The 20,061-nt window shown below is 37.3% G+C and overlaps 1 protein-coding gene across 4 annotated transcripts in view; it reads left to right on the top strand.

The window, feature by feature from the left end:
* The window catches only part of lepr (leptin receptor), a 41,883-nt gene extending 30,275 nt beyond the window's left edge, over positions 1 to 11,608 (top strand). For 3 of the 4 annotated variants that reach the window (XM_044129811.1, XM_044129812.1, XM_044129810.1), the window contains exons 12-20: positions 379 to 524; positions 1,197 to 1,350; positions 3,074 to 3,156; positions 4,019 to 4,232; positions 6,270 to 6,473; positions 6,561 to 6,644; positions 6,731 to 6,824; positions 7,154 to 7,229; positions 9,803 to 11,608. In XM_044129811.1, the coding sequence (XP_043985746.1) occupies positions 379 to 524; positions 1,197 to 1,350; positions 3,074 to 3,156; positions 4,019 to 4,232; positions 6,270 to 6,473; positions 6,561 to 6,644; positions 6,731 to 6,824; positions 7,154 to 7,229; positions 9,803 to 10,684 (1,937 nt within the window). In that variant the 3' untranslated portion in view covers positions 10,685 to 11,608. Of the gene's footprint in view, positions 1 to 378; positions 525 to 1,196; positions 1,351 to 3,073; positions 3,157 to 4,018; positions 4,233 to 6,269; positions 6,474 to 6,560; positions 6,645 to 6,730; positions 6,825 to 7,153; positions 7,230 to 7,552; positions 9,783 to 9,802 lie in introns of those variants that run through there. The other variant, XM_044129813.1, reaches the window with a different exon arrangement.
* The last annotated feature ends 8,453 nt before the right edge of the window (positions 11,609 to 20,061 follow it).

Below are 20,061 nucleotides of genomic sequence, written 5' to 3'. Positions count from 1 at the left end.
ACATCCGTGTATGTATTCCTCTCTACCTGCACTTGATATTTTTACTAATTCAAAGACTGACTACTGCCACACATTGATGGTGGACTTTTGCCATCAGTGCCTATTAAACTGGCAAATTAAAATTACTAAGCACTTCAAAATTTTAAAGATAGAAAAGCATGACATTTTGACATAAAAAGTATGAATGAAAACGCCTATGTTTGAGCTATAAAATTTCCTTTGTAAAATGAACATAAATAGCATAATGGTTTTACATTTTCACTTCAATTTTATGCAAAGCAGGTTTTATTTGATACTTTGTTTATATCCTACAATATAAATTTATGATTCGTTTTACGAGATAGAGTATATCTGTGCTTCTTCCCACTCAATCTGCAGTAAAACCTTACCCTCCCACTGATGTGATGGCAGTGAGCCGGAGCGGTGGGATCTTGAGGGTAACTTGGAAACCGCCTTCTCTGCCGGTCGAAGGCCTGCAGTGTCAGTTTCGGTATTACTTACTCGGGGTTTTAGAGAAATGGAAGGTGAGCTTTTCATACTCTTTCACCAACAACACCTTTGCATAATATTTGATATGGTGTCCTGTTGTTTACAGTTCTTAAAAAGGTATTATTATTAAGTACAAATATGGTTAGAGAAACCTGATTGGAAAAATCTTGTTACCAGTTTTTTGCTGTGGAAGCAAATTTTAGATTCAACCAATAATTTTAAAGCTTGAAAAAAATATTAACAAATGTATTGAATAATAATTTTGTCAAATGACAAAGCAGTTATTTGTCACCATCATTCTGATGAAACCTCTTTCCAGTTAAGTGATTGAACATTCTTCCTGGAAATTGGACACATGCCATAAATTGTGCTCTCTTCCTGATTTACACTCATTTCCTCTCATACCTTTGGGAAACAGAAGGAGTACGTAGACAGAAGAACCAGATGACAACTTTGAATTGAAAATTTCATTCCTAAGACCAGAGCAGCTAAAGCAATTACGTTTTGTTTGTCCAGTAGTTAGGCTGCAGGCTTAAAGCCCAGAAAAGCATGATGCATCTTTGTGGGAATGTACAAAAATCCTATTGGTACTGTATAACCTGTTTAATTGATATAAATGTAATCAATGAGCAAGCACCTTTTCTAGTTGTTAGAAATGTTTCTGTTTTTCCCCCATGAAAAATATATGTTTATATAAATCTCTGCAGTTTGAGAAGCCTGTGTGGGTTCCCTGGGCCGAGGTTGAGGTACCAGACATGTGCCAGATCTACGTGGTTCAAGCACGCTGCATGCACACAAGTGGGATCGGATACTGGAGTGACTGGAGTGAGTCTGTCCACTCCACCGCTCAAAACAGCAGAGGTAAACCCGATTCCCTGCTGAACTCAACTCTACGTAACATTTCCATTTTAACATAATAGCATTTGAAGATAAAACAGGATTCAAATTAAGCAGCACAAGCAAAGGACTCAACAACAAAAAGAAACAAAAGCTGCAATCAGATATTTTGATCAGGTTTGTTTATATCTGGTCTGTTATTGCTACTTTAGGCAATTCTCTAGAAGCATTAAAAGAGTATCTTTATTTTCTGCATAAATAGAAAATCTCTCTTTTTAAGTAAAAATCTACATACACAATAAAGTCCTCCATAAACAGAAACTAATGTATTTCCAATTTACTCATTTTTAAAGCCTAATTATAGCTCTACTTTTTTTTACTTTGTTTTTCCCAACTGGGAATAACAGTGTGGCATAAAACTAAATGTTGAATTGTTTTCCAAGGGTAAGGTGTAACTCAGCCTCAACACAGTTTGTGTGTTCCTACTCCATGGAGGTCAGACACTTAAAAACTCCACAATTAAATCCACAGTCAGAAAGCAGTGGCAGTGGACAGGCGAAGGTCATAAACAGGCTTGCAAATGTTGTTATACTTAACAAGAGAGTTTGACAGGAATGTGTGGTTTCTGTCAAGGTTAAGGACTAAAATATCCGTAGCCTCTTATATTACCATTCAGAATGATTAGTGCGCTAAATGTTTTGTTGCAAAGTATGTTTCCTCAAGAGGTTTACTTTACCTGTGAGGTTTGTGAATGGTCGGCCAACATTTCCACAACCATGGACAGAATTAAAACAGTTATGGTTTGTGATGTGCAATGGAACTTGGCTGGGCTAAATCATCTCATTATGAGTCACCCTTTCCATCAGTCTCTCCTCCAAGGCCAGATTGTCTTATTTACCTTGCCAAGGTCATTCCAACAGTATTTCCATGACACAGTAAAGTATATGACCCAGTTTCTTTCAACTTTGAAAGAGTCTGGGTCTCTAAGGGAGAGACCCAGACTCTTCAAATTAAGCACTTGGGGACATTCTCATTCCCTGCCTTGTCTTCTCTATGTATGACAAAGCAACCAGATCTCTATTCAAACTTTTGTATTCTGCCTTTCTGCGCCAATCTTCCCACTACATCATCAATAAACTATCTAACCACATTCTAATCCCAAGAGAAGCAGAGTTTGGGACCTCCCACAGACTAAGGAGAGATTCTGCGTGAGAGAAGAAGACCTTTCTGGCTAATAACTTTTTATTCAATAAGATTATTCTAAGAAATGTGACCTGGCTATTGACGTTCTCATTTTTGAATGAATGTCAGAGTCTGGTTGAGAGTGGAGAGACAAAGCTGGAACAGTCCTTCCACGTTCCCTGATTAAATTTTCTCCTGCCATCTATCTTGGCCTGGTCTTCTATCCTGAGTATTTGAGTTCTGAGTATTTTGACAAAAACAGAACAACTTTGTGGTAAAATGTCCACCTTTCCATCATTTACTGACGTGGCAACCTTACCGTCCTTTTTCTTCCTTCTTTTTTTTTCACTGACAACATATAACTGTAATAAACAAGGAATGTTGTTGTTTGGTTTCTTCACTGCCAGAAAAAAAAAAAAAAAGTTTAGTTTCCAACCACTTAATCAAGGCTCGTCAAGAGCAAAAGCTCACCACCAGTGACTGGAAAAGTCAAATTCCAGTCTAATTTCTTGGTGCGTCTGAAATAAAAATTATCTCATGTTAGGCTGATGCTTCTCTTCCTCAGCTCCTGAACGGGGGCCTGATTTCTGGAGAATACGTCAAGATGACCCGTACAGAAACCAGTCTAACATCACTCTGTTGTTTGAGGTAAACAAAGCATACAGATTGGGATGTAAACATACATTCAGCTCAGGAGACAGGATGGTACACAATACTGGCTTAAGATTAGACCAGCAGAGATTTGAGCAATATTTTGGGGAAAATTAAGAGAAGAGTTTAAAATGTAATAAAGGGGCTTGATTGTTTGTCTATGTATAAAACCTGAGATTAATCTGTTGGCAACCTTTGTGTACAAAGGTTCACCTTAGCATATATCTGTCTTATTGTGAGCCTTACCATTTAACTTTCTAAATTTGGCTCACGTGGAATGGAGGCTTACTTTTTTTTTTCAACATTTGAATAATCTTTTTTTCTTCTTTTGTTTGTAAATGGATCTCAAAACCCCTCCCTGATTATTGGGCAATAATTTTCTGGAATCACAGTTAATAGCTTTCCTGTCTGGTATAGTTTTGTCAAACATTTCTCTTCTTTAGGCCACGGGTATCAAACTCCAGTCCTCAAGGGCCGCAGTCCTGCAACTTTTAGATGTGCCTCTGCTGCACCACACCTGAATAGAGTAATTAGGTCATTAAGGCTCTGGAGAACTGATCCACACAAGGAGGAGGTGATTAAGCCATTTCATTCCAGTGTTTTGTACCTGTGGCTCATCTAAAAACTGCACGACAGTGGCCCTTGAGGACTGGAGTTTGACACCCCTGCTTTTGGCCAACAAAGACCACAATTGTTGATTTTATGACTGTAGGATTGGAGAACGTTGCTGCATATAGTTTTGCATATGAAGGTATTAATAATCATTGACAAGGTCAGCAGGTTGGAGATCTTCTAATTAAAAATATTGCTTAGAGTGTAGTAGTCACCAGCAGAATAAATCTTTTCCTTTGTTTTCCAGTCTTTCTCAGCAAATTGGAATACCTACTGTGTGGATGGATTTATGGTCCAGCACCAGGCCTCGAATGGATCAGTGCTGAGGAGGCAGATTGATATGGTGTCCTCCTACAGCTTTGAGTGGAATCAGGAGCTCCACATTGTGACTGTGGAAGCCTACAATATTCTGGGGAGCTCTGTTAACAACGTCAACATGACGCTGGAGAAACAACCTAAACGTAAGGAAAAAGGAACTAACGAGACATTTCAGCAGTCCCTGAGGGTTTGCTGAAGGGAATGTAATCTACTTACAATAAGAGGCTGAACTGTTGGGATGTGGAGCTGTTCCTGAGAAATATTTAGTCATTGTTTCACTGAAACTATTGGAACAATACAAATTCTAATTTTGTTTTTAGATGAGATCATATCAGACGATCATGTTGACTGCAGTTCCAGTAAAGCTCTTGAAAATAATTTACATAACAGCGGGGCTGTATGTGATGAGACTTGTTGATAATTTTGATATGCAACATGTTTTCTTGCGGTTCCTGTTACTCGTGTGTGAGAACAGCTTGGATGAGATAGTTCTCCTGTTTTTGAGACTACAAGAGCTTTGCTTTGAACAATATAATTGGTCTGTAGGAAACCTGAACCTTTAGTGAGCATGCTGGATCACAGACAAACAAAAAAATGTAGATGGCCAGTATGATCCTTGTTTTGCTGCTGTTTCACTGTCGACATCTGCATAAAAGAGGAAAGATTCAAAAGTGTTTTGTGAAAACAAAAATTTTAAGATTTCACTTATACCTTTTTTATTCTTTATGAGAAGAAATGATGTGTGCCGTTACATTTAGTCCCATTCAGAGCTAACAGGCATAAGCTGAAATATGGATATTTACTGGAAGGGAAACATGTTCTGTGGTTTTGAATGATCATAACATGAACTGAACATTTCCAGGTAATGATAGAAAGAATATTGGGATTTCATTTATGCTGAAAATCTTGTTACATTAACAAATATGTTTTTGTCTATTTTTCTCTATAGCATGTTTTCATCACTCCTACCTTTAGAAGTACAGAGCAGAATTTATTTTTTTGCTAATACAAGAAAAACATCAAAATATTTACCTGTACGGATCCCATCCATAAGCCCTTATTGATGCCTAGCAGCTAATAGCATTAATAATGTCAGTACTTTAGGTAATATTACAGAGGTGAAGTAGCAGGGTTCATTTTTAATAAGAGTCCTCTGTGTCGGTTGCCTCCATGATGAATGGTAATAAACGCTTACTGCATAGAAAGGATTTTTCATTTTTCCTGAAAATAGACAGTGACGAAATGATTGGAAACACTGTTACAAATAAGTCCATTAGCAACAGGTCCCAAAGAACACATGTTCCTTGTTTGTTTAATAAAACAGTATGCTTTATTCATACAGCACTTTTCTCGCAAAAAGCCAAGAGATAAAGCTTTACATAAGATAAAAACAGGAAGCAATTAAAAATTACGAGGGCTAAAAACAGAAATGTAAAGAAGACAAAAAAATGTGTTTTTGAAGAACTAAGGTAAAGCAATTTTGGACATGAAAGTGATAAAACACTAGTGGTAGACTAAAAAACACTGCAGAGCATAGATTCTAAACTCCTGGGAAGATGGTTAAGTAAATCAATACTATAAATAATAGATCTGGACAATATACAGAATCACAATCGTCTTCTTTATTTCATCATGTACAATATTGCTAATACAAAGATAGATGTCAGGCATTCATCCTCTGTACATCAATAATATTGACAAGTCAGATGGGTTCTAACAGCCATTAATGCTCACACCTGATGTATGTCTTTATTGGCTGAGATGTTAAAGGCCATGAAAAGTGGTGGGATCATTGTAAAAAAAAACTTTTCAGGAAAATGTACTTAAATCATAATTTATGTAGTACTTTCAATTTCCAACAATAGTAAAGCAATTTTTTTTTCTGATATTGAGCTGCCCTTATAAATAATAATCACAGAGGGATAAAAGAGTGAAAGGAAACTAAAATTTGCATTTCATTCAACTGTTGTAAAAATTATTCTTTTACTGCAACAAAACAAACAAAGAAAACTTACTTCTGACTTTAAATGCCAAAAGTAAACCTGAGTCAATTTACAAGAATTGACCAAAGTTTACCATATCAAGTCAACCATATGAGAAAAATATCTGAAACTCCCCTTACCTTGTTGAATGTGACCACGAGTGTCATATGAATGCTTTGTTTCCTTCCTCTACTGCAGGCCGCTGTGTGCATTCATTCCACGTTTTGGTTATAAACAGCACTTGTGTATCTCTGTCCTGGAGCCTGTTGCATATCAGCTCTGTCCCTCTCTTCATGGTGGTTCAGTGGTTCCCAAGGAAGCAGCAGGACTTTGAAGACTTTGGTCTAAGTGGAAAAACGTGGGCCAAACTGTCCTACACCGAACCTCCTACCCAGTTACGAGGTAACCCATTGTCTAAAATCTGTGACCGAAGGCTCTCTTTGCTAACTGACCTGTAATCAATCTGCTGTTTTAATGTTTGATTTAAAGGAGATTTCTTTAGCTCAGAGGAGTATGCCTTCCACTTGTTCCCTGTGTTTGCTGATGGAGAAGGAGAACCAGTAGTTACAATAGGTATATTGAATGCAATCAATACCATTGAATGCCTGCATGGAGATTGTATTGTTTAGTAACTGATGTAAATTTTCATTTTATTACAGTTAAGACAGGAAATCCTCCAGCTTACATGATGCTGATGTTCATCTCCCTCCTTTGCATTGCCGTGTTTGTGACCCTGATTCTCTCCCAAAACCAGTAAGAGCTTGTTTTAGTAACAACGATCTATGAAAATATTTATGTTCAGATGTGGGTGTTAATTGCAGATCAGTGTAAACATAATCTATCTCTCTGGCAGTCACCTGTAAGAAATGATAAATGATGTTAATCTGTGCTGTGTGGTCTAATTGAAGTCCCCCGACAGACTGTCTAGGAAAATTTAGAAGCGTGACATTTAAGAGGTTAAGGGGTGTAATTACATTTAATGTTTCCTGATCAGAGGAGAAGGAGTCAGAAAGGTGAGTGGAATGGAGAAGAAGTCGTTTAAGGCGGGCATCCACCTAAATGTTTGTTTTTTGTGTTTGCAGGATGAAAAAATTTGTGTGGAAAGATGTTCCAAACCCGAACAAGTGCTCATGGGCAAAAGGACTAGACTTTAAAACGGTAAAGGAACCATCTGAGGAATTAAATCTTTTGCCTTACCAGATTCTACAAAGTTTTGATGTGATTATAAAGAATTCTAAAAAAAAAAAAAAAAAAAAAAAAAAGTACACAATGGCTGAATAAGATTTAATTTGTGCATGTTTTAGATGTTTAGATAAGGCTAATTCATCAGAACAACTGCTATATAAACATGACAACTACTGTCAAATGATGAATCCATTCCCACTTTCCAAGATTAGCCATTTCATCCTGTGTAAGGGTCAGCTTATTTCAATAATTAAGACATGGCTTAATCCAATTCTGGTCAATCATTCTGCTTCCAGCTCCTCTGAAAAGGTCACCAAACACGGACTTCTTTGGAAAGCCAGCAGCAGCATAAAAAGAGATCTGCTTGGACTTGGCGGACTGAACCCCTGTAAAAATCACAGCCTTTTGAACACTTGATGAAAAGTGGCTGATAAAGATAAACACGCTTTTAAATTATATCATTATCGTCACTGTTATCATTAATATCAGTATTATGATGATTTAGAGTCCTAGAATATGTTGCACAAGGTGAGTGGCTTTGCCATATTCCTTGCAGTTTATTTATTTCTTAGTTTCTTCACTCCTGTAGCTGACACAGCTGCTAAGAGTGCCATTTTTTTTATGCTGTCCAGCTGGAAGAATTTTTGCAGTTACTTTTTTATTTTTGGGCAATTGTTCTGATTCATTACCATAGTAATGAGGGACTGTTTATAACAGGTGGATATTTATTGACACCTTAAAAGTTTAGACAGACAAAGTATCAGGAAAACACCAATGGATGTTTGATGATCGTATCCCTATCTCCCAACGGCTTTCTGTCTTGCTTTTGAGAGCGGTAGTAAAAGCAAAGGATTGGTATTAGCAATGCTTGTCAACAACTAGTTGTGAAATCTACTGTATAATATTGTCTATGCAGGATGGATATTGAATTGTTAATCTTTGATTTTCACCAATTATAAAATTCCAAGTGCATTTTCTAGGATTGTGTTAGCAACAGTATACAATACCAGTTCTGCTTGTGGTGTCATCAGCTCTGGGTTTTTAAGAAAGAGACACAACACCCTCATACATATGTAGCAATAACTGAAGATTTAAACTATTGATTCCTCTCTGTTGACACTTTGTCAACTGATCTACTAGGGAAAACAAATTGAATTTGCTTTTTGGACATTTTCATGATCATTATATCTTAGTTGAAAAATGGCTTATTGGTAAAGCATACCATAAACTTGTGTTTCTATGTATAAACTTTTCATTGAGATTTTTATCATTTTTTCACTTCCTGTGAAAAGATGATCACAGGAAGTTGACGAAGCTCAGCTTGGTTGTTTTGATGCCACAAACACGGATGCGTTCTGCCAGCCACATGGAGACTGGGTGTACTTGTAAACTTCATTGTGGACAATTCCATCGCTACAGTAATGGAAAATTTAACTTTGTAGTTTCTTATATGCACGTAAAAGTTAATTACTAGGTAAAATAGAACAGAATGTGTCTGTTAGACATTACCAAAGTGGTGCAACTTGCTTTAGCTCTTAGTACGTTGAGGTCATCTTAAGGAGTCGGAAAAGGATGAGTGGTTTCAAAAACAGAGTATAAATTTTGTGTCTGCCTGCAAGCAGCCAGAGCTCTGAAGAACCTTCCTTGTTATGACAAGATTTAATAAAACTCTCGAAGACAAAAGGATTCAGTTCTCCTCAGCCCTATTAACATAAAACTCCATAACACATAGGTCAACAGTGAGATGGTTTCTCAATAACAAACCTTGTGACCCATAGGAAATGCTTACCTAGTGAGGGAGACGAGGAATCTTTGAAGAGCATTCAAAGGCAACTTATAATAAAAATTAGAGACAGCAAGCATGGAGGAAAATTTCCAGCAGAACAATGTACAAGATCTGTACATTGTACAGCTCCTTCTTCAGAGGTGAAGAAGGAGCTGCAAGCAGAGAAAATATCAGCTTGACAGAAGTCTGGACAGACTGATGCATTCTTTGAAAGGTTCAGTTTAGGAACACACTCACCATCCTGCTGGCCTGGCGACACCAAAACAGACTAACTTTATCAACAATGTTCTTGTCACAAATGAAATGACTTATTTTTATGAAACCTGCTTCTTAACCATTATTGTGAGTGAGAAAGAGAGAGAGAAATAATAATTTTTATTTTTACATTTCTAAATATTACTTCTTTATTCCTACCTAAAATACTTATAATTGACAATTTTATATCTTCCTTACTGGTTAGAATGTGTCTCCAAATTTTTATTGGATGTGTGTCCAGGTTTTAATACAACTTTTTCTATTATTGTGGAGAACAGTGTGATAGAAAATACACTTAAATACATTTAAAAAACATATGCTTCAGTTGCTGAAGCTAATCTACCACACCTGAGTTGCATGGATTTTAACCCTGTGTTTTACTTGAGTTGTTGTAGTACTGCGTACATCTCAAACAAGTTTAGCTATGAAATGTAAAATATCTTTCTCTTACTAAAGTGCACTTACTACTATTTATTATTACTTATTATGCACTTATTATTTCCAGATGGATGGCTTTGAGTACTTGTTCCGACCTCCAGAGGGTCTTCAAGCCTCTCCGCTACCCCCTGAGAAGATCTCTAAAGTCACTGTTGAGAATAAAACTCTGACAAAGGCCTTTGTCCAAACCCCAACTCTCTTGTCTCCTCCCTCTGTTGTTGCTTCAACTAACTCCTTTCTGCCTTGTTTGGACCGAAGGACTGGCCAGTTGCTGGAGTGTGAAACGGCCCTTGGTGGTGACACTAGTCCAGATCCCTTAACTATTTCACACCTAACCATAAATAAGCTACAACCAGCCAATGTCGTGGTGGAGCAGAGTTCAGGAGCCACTAACAGCTCAGCCCAGTCTTCGGTCACATACTCCAAGGTCCTGCACACTGATACAAATCCAGATCATCCACCTCTTCATCTCCACTACAAGGAGGGAAGTAGGAGCAGCTACAGTGATGAGGGAAACTTCTCAGCCAACAACTCAGATACCTCTGAAACTTTCCCTGGTGGAGTGTGGGAAGTTGACAGCTATCGTGGTACAGAATCGGATGATCCAAGGCGATCCTACTCCTACAACTCCGAAAAAGAGCTTTCTGAAGCATCAGAGCAAGAAGACGATGTAGATGTGGGTCAAAAGAAGGCCTTGCACTATCTCGACATCGGACATCTACCAGAGGATGAGGAAAATAAGGAGGAGGAGGAGGAGGAGTCACAAACTGAGCTTCTGAAAAGCACACGTTTGATCAGAGAGGACTGTTCCATAGAGTTGTATCCTTTGCTCAACCCAGATGAGTCGACGGATCCCAAGACACTGGTGCAAATGTCAACTTGTAGTTTTGCGTCTTTGTACATGCCTCAGTATAGGAAGCCTGACATAAATCACATCCCACACACATGACAGCAAACCTTAGCTCTCATCAAAGCATGTGCCATTGTTGTGAAGAGAGTTTTGCTTTGCCATTTAACACAAGGTTTCTACTGTGCAACAGCCTGTGAAAAATGTGTAGGAACCCTGTTACCAAAGCCAGTCATTCATCATGTGTTGTATGCAAAGAAAGTTGATATTTGTGGTGCAACAAAAGTTTCCAAAATGGCACAATTCTCATGAAAAAAAGAATTTCTTCATCTATTTCTTTCTGTACTGAGGTTTAAATTGGATATTTATTTGTCTGTAAATCAAAGTTGATCAATTTTGGTGACTGATACAGAAGTTTTTCTCAAAACAAATCTTAAGTTTAGCAAACTGATTGCAAATTAAAGAGGTTTCAGACAGAGGAGGTTTACGTTTGGTTACAAAGTTTACAGTCAGCGAATTTAAGAACGGTCTGAAAAAAAAGTGATCTGCAGCTTTTTATGGTCTGTGTTGAAATTTTTTCGTATCCTTTTCAGTTTGTTCAGCTTCTGAGAGAGCTGCACAGAGCATAGAAAGCCCATGTTGTGCCTCTTTTGGCTTCCTTAAAGCACATTTGATACAGAAAAGGAGAAAAACGTCCAAAATCTTGAAAATGTGAGTTACTACAGGTAATTTTTGTGGGCATTTTTGTTCAGTTATTGGCAGCTTATGCATTTATCAACTGAGCCTCATGCTAAGTTTAACTATTTGTGTATTTTGTGTCGTAATGTATTTGGGGTTTGGTTTAAATATGAGAACAATGTAAACTTTTTCTTGAATGTTGAAATGAAATTTGTTGTAGACAAACGAATGTTTTGATGTACTTAAGATGGATATAACAATATTGTAAATACAGAAAACTGAATCACTGTAAATCTTTATGGAGATGTCCTGTCTATTTTTCATTGTGACAATAAAGAATGTATTGTGCATCTGACTGGTTTGTTCAGCAGAGACTAAGGTAAACTATTATCTTTTTAAGTCTTGAGGGGAAGCTATACTTGTGGGCCTCCTCAACTTATTTGATCTAAAAAAAGACACTTAAAATACTATCAACTCAAAAAAGTGGAAAACTGATTTCAAAAAATCTTCTAGAGACAGCCAAGTATAAATGTGATGTATAAACAGTGAGTGAGACAACCCCAGAGTTTGGCTTTTATAAATCCATTTGGTTTTCTACTACTTCTAAAATAGCCCAAGCTCTTTAAAAAACACCCAGGTGGTTTTTGGCAATAAGGTAATATTTTTTGGTGTCTGGAAATTACCTGTTTCAAAAACTCATGAAATGTAATGTTACAAATAATCAGGCACTGCTCCTCACCTAGCAACACCAGTGAAGCCCAGGTTGTCACCCAGCAACCGCTGCAAAGCCCAGTCGGTCACCTAGCAAGCCAAGCTGAGCTCCAGGATGCATGGTCAGCTGCTTTTACCACTCTATGCGCTATACAATGACTGCTGGAAAGACAAGTGTCTTGTTGCCTTATCATTCACTTCCTGCGTTCTTGTTGGTTGTGCAGGAGGTTCTCCTTCTGCTTTTCAAAGATGTACGGCTGTATAATTGGGCATCTCCTTGCAGCCATTTTCATGTGGGAGTATAAATGTTGAGTTGGTCAAGCAGAAACTTATTTGGATTTAAAGGAACAAGAGGCCCAAAAGTGCTTGCTCTAAAAGGAGCTCAAAGTAGGTAGAATTGAGCAGACTAAAATCTCATTAGCAAGGAGTGATTTTGTGCAGAAAATGTAATGAACATGTTTTAGGCTTGTTCAAGGAAGAATAATGAGTCACCTTCAAAACAGAGGTGTTCAAAGTTGGTCCTCCAGAGCAGATGTTCTGCATGTTTTAGTTCTCAACCCTGGTTGTAGTCACTACGTCCTCAGAATGTCAATTTTCTGCATTGACATTCTGAGGAGCTAAAGAGCCGTCATTCAGGTGTGTTGAACCAGGAAAACATGCATGACTCTGGCCTTAGAGGACCCTTCAATTGATTCTACCCAGTGATGTAATCAATTACATCATGAATCAGGAAGTGCTTTGCTGACCCCTGTCAAACGTCTGGTGAGTATATACAAGAAATGCTACCAAATAAATTATTCACCAGAAATTGACCTTTAACAGAAGACATTTTCAAACTAACTGATAATTCAGAGAATGTCAAATTTTAAAAAATATATGCTTGGACTTAAACTGTAACAAAATGCTATCACAAGCAGCAACCCTGGGATATTTTGTGCAGCAAATTTATATTTGCGATGTAATGCATATAATGCATTATGAACAATTATAAAATTAGATGCAATGAATTATGAATATGTTTAAGGGACAAGCTGTGAATAAATATATACTCAACCACTTCATCACATTGCTTGTATCAAGAATTTTACCCTGAACACTTGGCACTGCTGAGCCAACTTATAGAAATTGTGATAAAATTCACTAGAACTTGAATGACTTAAAATTACATATTCATCAGCATATTAATTTGTTAGAATGATCACAAAAAATGTCCAGAATGTATGCAAACTTTGAACATGTTCAGAACAAAACAATTATGATCATTATTACAGCAAGTTTCTCCCAGCAGCAATAATGTACCGCCACCTTGTGGCTGCGGTCAGTAAACATACCATAAAGGCATCCAATATTTGTGCAAGACGTGTTCAGCAAAATACTGTATATTCACCATATCATATACCTAAATTACAAATTCCCATTTATAATTTAGTGTTGTGATTTTTGAATCACAATATTGCACAAAACAAAACCACACAGACAGCATTGAATTATGATTATGGAGCTATGTTTGAGTTTGTACTTTTATTCTTTTGTTGTTTCAAAGAATATGTTGATCTTAGACAATCAAAGACTTAAAAATGAAACTGAAAATTGTGGCATTGAGTGGCAAGAAAATGACCCTCCCCAAAATTTTACATCTCATTTCAGTTCAAGTTTCTGATCCCCATTGAGCTTCACAAATGGGTGATAAAGTGGGAATGTTAAGTGTCATCAAACATAGAGAAGCTATTCAAACTATCTAGGAAATAATTTTTAAAAAGTTAAGATTTATTTTTATAACACATTTAAGCAACAAGGTAGTTCAGTGTTTTACACCACAAAACGTCATAAAGTCACCAATTATGAAACAAGCAATATACATTATATTTTATCAATGTAATCACCAAAGTGTTAAGAGACCTAGGTGATTACAAATTTTATTACCAATACACACCCACAAAAGGACCCTAATAATGGCAGATTTTCTTCAAGCAATATTAAGCAGTAATATTAAATTCAATGTCTGTAATTTACACGCCATTCTCAGTCGTTTCTCAGCAGTTAGAATAAACAAATCACAAAAAGAAGTGAAACAGTGAATTTAAATTCGATAATTTTTTTATTTACAAAAATTGTAAAAGGGCAGCAGAAATAAAGATTTCCAAATGTAACATCTATTAGCCAACAGATAACGTGACTTCGTTTTGCAGTCTTCAGCCACAAGGGGGCAGAAAAGCATCACCAGACGAGTTTGCTAGCGTGATGATGTCAGGGAAGAACGGTGCTTCCAGGCTCTGTCTCGTGTTTGCCATAGAAGGACATGATGGTGAGAAATGTTGCTGCCTTTGGCAAAGAGAAGCTACAAATCACAGCGGCTGGATGCCTGACAGAAAGCTGCAGGATCAGATGCAACACAGAAAGGGGGAGGTTATGTTTTTGCTAATGTGCTGAAATGTCAGCCATGATGAGAACATTTTAGCATTGTTGTTTTTAGTTCAAGATTTAATGAACGAAAATTCAGTTCAGGCCATATTCCCTGGAGAGGCCAAGGATGATATCTCATGACTAACCTGGCAAAGAAATAATTTGTGGACCTCTATCCTCCTTTGGGATTTTTGTTCGCTCTGAGATCTATCCAGAAAGTAACATTTTGCAGAATAGTTGAAGTTCCATCACATTTGATGGAGGATTAAAGCTCCAGCCATTTCGGTAATTGCAGTAGCATGTGTGTGCTTATTTAGTCATGCCTTTGATTTTCCTGGTAACATTTTGGTTTTGTTTAGTAACCTACTTTTCTGTTTATGATGTTTTTATTTCCTTATTCAAAGCTTTCTTTTATAAACCCATTTTCCTATTCCCTCAAGAGGCCATGCCTATTACCCTGTTATAGATTATTTTCTCCTAAATTAAGCAGTTAATTTAGTTAAGCAAATATTTCACAAATAAAAAAACAAAACATACATTTTCAAGTCTTGCTACATCTGTAATGTGCTGTTCCTATACAACACATCTAAAGTTGTAGTTACAGATCTCAGCAACTGAATTCACTGCTTCGAACAGCAAAAGAGCAGATTTTTCTTGTAATTGTCTGGACGGTCTTCAAAGACTCTCTGACCCTAGTGTGTGTGAGTGCTGATAAAGCTGCAGGAAAGGCAATCAAAAATTGAACTGAAAGATGCTTAGAAACCCAGGACAAAAGGTAAATGTTCTCAAGAAAAATGGTTATGGCAATATTATGAATATTATGCAAATGTAATTTAAAGTATTCTGGTGGATGAATTTAATGGTTAAATGTTTTTCATTTTTGTGAACAAATCCACTTGGCTGGATGAAGTAAAACTCACCAATTCACAGTTTAAAATGATTCAGATTTATAATCCGACTCTCTTTCCATGGAGCCTCTTTCATCAAGCCGGTTAATGTGAATCAAGCAAAAAAAAAACAAACAAAAAAAACAACAAAAAAAAAACAAGAAGCTTGATGCTGCTGATCCCTCACTGATCTCCTGGCATTTACGGGTGCAGCTGTCATGAGGGGTTGCAGCTACACATGCTGATCCATTTTGGCTTTGAAGGCCTTAACAACTGGGGTCAAGGTCAGGTTGTGTGCTTCTTCACTCCAAACCTCAAGCAAAGGGAAATGAGAAAAATCTCCCTGTGCTCAATTCAGAGCCACATCTGGATTTACGCTTTTATATAAGGAGAGGCGGGGGTTGGGGAGCGAGGTGTTGTTTGGTTGGTTAGATTTAAGTTTTACAGGAATCTGATGCTCCTGTAATTTGTAATTCTTGGTCAGTTTAGTTGAAGGAGCATTCATCATTTAAGAGAATGTTTAATGTAAGAAGAAAAATCTGAATCCACAGTAAAAAAATTTTTAATAAAAGTATCAGTTGGTGCAGGTGGAGTATCTGAGTAACAGAGAAACAGGGTTCAAGGTCTTTTACTGGATAAAAATCATATCAACAGAGGTTCTACTGACCTGAGACCTTTTCCTGGGGCAGTTTCTATACTTGGGGCAACTGAGATTTCTTTTTTTTAATAGAACTCCTTGTCATCGCACTCCGCAACTCTGAGAGGATTATAAATATACAATCTGTGTCTCCTGAATTGGTCCCTTTTTATAATTTTTTTTTCTATAGGAATCTTCCAACATAAAACTGTGTTCTTCCTCAAGCCAATATTCTGAATGCATTTACCTCTATATTGACCTGATCCATGTTCATTATAAGGTTTTCAAACTAGAACAGGTGGTTAAGTGCATTGTTATACTTCCAAATCAAAAATATCAAGAAAAAAACATTGCAATGCATAAATGACATTCCTGAAATTGTATAGGTTAATGTAACAGACAGTGAATGTTTCTTATTAGAGCTCATCTTTGACCTTGATCCGTTGTTCTGCTTTTCTGCAAGAGTGAAAATATCCCTCATCCCTTATGGAAAACCTGATTTGTCCATTTGTTCTTAGACAGAATGTGAGTCTTTTAAAACAACCCAGGGCAGCCTAGTTAGTTGTAAGTGGGTCAAATGTACAAAATGCCTCCGGATCAGTCAGTATGTGTGCCACAAAGCTCACTTGTCTCCGGCTAACACAGTGAAAGGCGGTCAGCTGAATGCCCACCCTGTTTACTCTGACACTCGGTTAAGCCTAATTGGTGTGGGTTCCATTGCTAAAATGTGGCAAGGCAACAGCCCAGCCCTCTGTGCACTCCTGAAGCGTTTTCTGGCTGCTGCTTCAGGATGTATTCCATTGATCCTGATAACCAAAGTAGCTGCTTTTTAAAAAAAATCTATTTGAAGATAATCATTTGATTTACTCTTCATCTAACATATAGGCAAGCCTACTGCTAATGTACCTTGGGGCAGAGGAGAGTGGTGGTATGGATCTATATATCACCATGAGAACTATGGATCCACATATGTGCAAATGGAAGGAAAATACATTTGCATACGCTGTGTAGGCAGTATTAGAGACCAGAGGGTTGTTGGTGAAGCATTAGCAGTGATCCCTAGAGTCCCATACAGTTGTCTTCAGTAAAACCAGCTAAATTCCTCTAAACAAAGTTTCCAAAGAATGTAAGCTTAAGAGTGAAGAAACAAGAAAACAATCTAATTCTGCGAGCTGCTGTGGTATCTTATATTTTTAGATGAGTTTGTCATAAAACTGTAATCAGATTTATTCATTGTAATTTAGTTTTGTAAAAATGCACTCAATTTTTTCTGATTTGTATTCATGGTTTGTACCTTCATTTTGAGTGGGAAACGAGATTATTTCACTGAAATGTAACATAGACCTTACGGAGGAAACCAGTAAAATATAGCAAAAGAGGTAGGCAGTGTCACCCACTGCTCTCATTGCTGTCAGTAATTCCCCTTCTGTACAGATTTGTCTGTTTACCTTAACTTTCCAGTGCCATTATGTTTTTGCTGTTTTCCATTCATAAATGTATCAAAGAAGTAAGTAAATAGTTGCAATGCCAACAGCCTGTAGGGTTGATGTCATTGCAACAACCCTGCAATTCTGAACACAAACAGTCACAATGGCACAAAACAGACTGTTTCATTTAGACCCCATCATTGTGTCGCCGTATAGGAGCTAAATCAACATTTCCAGAAATGCTGACCTCTACTGACCTTGACCCACTCTGGATCATGTCACTTGGTGGGAACGCTGCGGCCCAGTTCTGCCCTTTTTGTTTGTTTCTCTATGCGTCCCACAGTCTGAAGACCTCTGCAGCGAAAACACTCAGTGCTATCGACGACATGGGATGCTCCATCCTCTGGGAAAGTTCTGATAGACTGTTGGAGGATTCGCGTTGTTCTCGATGTAAGGAGAAAGACGAGATAGCAGAGACTCCATAATGAGCCTTGAAAATACAAAAAAGGCTAAAATAATTAATTTCCCATCAAGAAGAAAATAACCAGACAGTTTACCCTCCAAATACTAGCAAAACCAAGATATTAGAATTTTTTCACATTAGTCTCAAACATCAGTGTACTTCAAATAATTGTATGTGACAGACCAGCAAAAAGTAAAATTATAGATTACAGAATTAATTTCGTATTAAAAATTACAGAGAAAATATCTGAAAAATGCATCTTGCATTTCCAATTTTCCCGTAAATTAGATTTAATTCCAAAATTATTCTCTAGTTGTCACCTAATTAGGAAATAGTTCTGTGTGTCTTTGTATCTCTGTTTAGGGAATGTGTGTTAGAGAACATAAGTGAATAAATATCATGTAAACCAAGAAATACATAAGTGATTAGGGATAAAATTCCACAGTCTATTCGACCACTCAAAACAGAAGGAACTTACTTTTTTTTTATTTTTTCCTGACCCTACTGCACCCTTGGATGGACCACCAAAGTATAAACAGGAAAAATAAAGCAACACAAAAGGCATTAAGTTAAAAGACAGTTCAAGTGCATTGGCACTGCAGCCGGTGGTGGTTTTCTGTGCAATTTTAGAAGACCCAAAGTATTTGGAGCAGTTGCTGTCATGATATGGAGCAGTACTAAAAGACATTAGTGGTGCAGTGTGGCTTGAGTCTGTGGTTCATTATAGTCAGTAACCATGACGTGACTGGATGGCTGACAAAACAGCCATCAGTGGCTATGTTTTCACTGGACACAAACAGAGACTAGCCGTCTAAATGTGAGAGCGTCATGTTAGTGAAGGGCTTGTTTACATGGGAACATTTACCTTGCTAACCCAATTCTCCAAAAAATATTTTCTGTCTAACCTAATATTTGGTGTTGATGGGATACTGTTAGTAACTGGAATCCAAAATCCTTCACCACATGTCAGCATGGAAATGGACAGCAGGAAAGTTCCATTATTTTATGAAGCACTTTTGTATTCCTCTCATTTTATTTACTGCCTGCACACACTAATGAATTTTGGACATCTAAATGCAGACTGACATTAGAAACCCATTAAAAAGCATTTGAAAGTTCAGATTACTTTAACTGAGGATATTGCATTGTGCAAGTTAGTCATGTTTTGGCCAGGCTTCGTACACAATGCCTGGTTTAGTGTTGAAAGTTCTTCCTCTCTCTGGCCACCAGTCCAGGCCAGATGTCTGAACCATTAAATCTTTAATCCAGGTGTGGAACTACTATACCTGAACAAATCTCTGCACTTTTCACATCTGGGACTTAGAAACCCTCCCTTTTTTCAACTCTGCTGTGTGGAGTGTGTCACATCTAGTGGGAGACTTGTATGACTGAACCTAAATACAGGTGCAAACCTTTCCCTCCGTTTCACAATAATATTCATTTATGTTCAATCAAAATTAGGAAAGGTTCAAGCATTATGAATACATTTGAAATATATTAAGTATCAAATTTTCTTCTGTCAGAACAAGATGACCAACATTAACATCAGGTTTACTGGTTTATTCTTGTAAATAAATATTACCTAACTACGTTAAAACCGGACTGAATTTATGGTTGCTTACTCCACACACAGAAAATGAGTGTAGATCCACTCTACCAAGGCTCTGAATATAACACAGGTGAAAACAATGAAATTCACATAAATGGTCAATTAGTGTTAAGAAATTGCTGCTTCTAGCCAGCCTGTATACGAAGGCTCCGTGTGGATTCTGATTGTAAAAAGAAAATGTTTGCTGACTCAGGTGTGTTCAGCAGCTGCAAACACTTTTCCTGGTTCATTTAACAGATGTGCGCTGCTACAGAAAACTCCCCATGGCATTTAAACAAGAACGTCTCCCACTTTGCAGAGCACAGCATTGTCTAGGCTCTCAAGTATTTCAGCTTTTATTTGTCTGTAACTATTTTTAAGCAAAACCAGCAGTTTTAAGATTTTGTTAATGAGTTCGCTTCGGTTGTATAAACCAGTTTCAATCAAATTTACACCAATGTTTAAAACCTCAAGAGCAGTTTAATACTTTACATTTATTTGGCCTATAGACACATGATGCTTGCTCTGGGATTATTGTTGGGAATAATCCTAGTTTAATCATAGCAAACAAGCATGTAGTTTTACAGTAAGGTTCTATAATCATTCTTGACATCCATGCTCTGGCTTCAACACACCTCCAGGGCATCTTCACACCCATCTTCATATGACCTTCTGACACACCAAT

Source organism: Gambusia affinis, linkage group LG10 (assembly GCF_019740435.1).
Source record: "Gambusia affinis linkage group LG10, SWU_Gaff_1.0, whole genome shotgun sequence".
NCBI classification, from domain to species: Eukaryota; Metazoa; Chordata; class Actinopteri; order Cyprinodontiformes; family Poeciliidae; genus Gambusia; species Gambusia affinis.
Note: the sequence above shows the minus strand (reverse complement) of the source record. Positions and strands in the feature narration are given on the sequence as shown.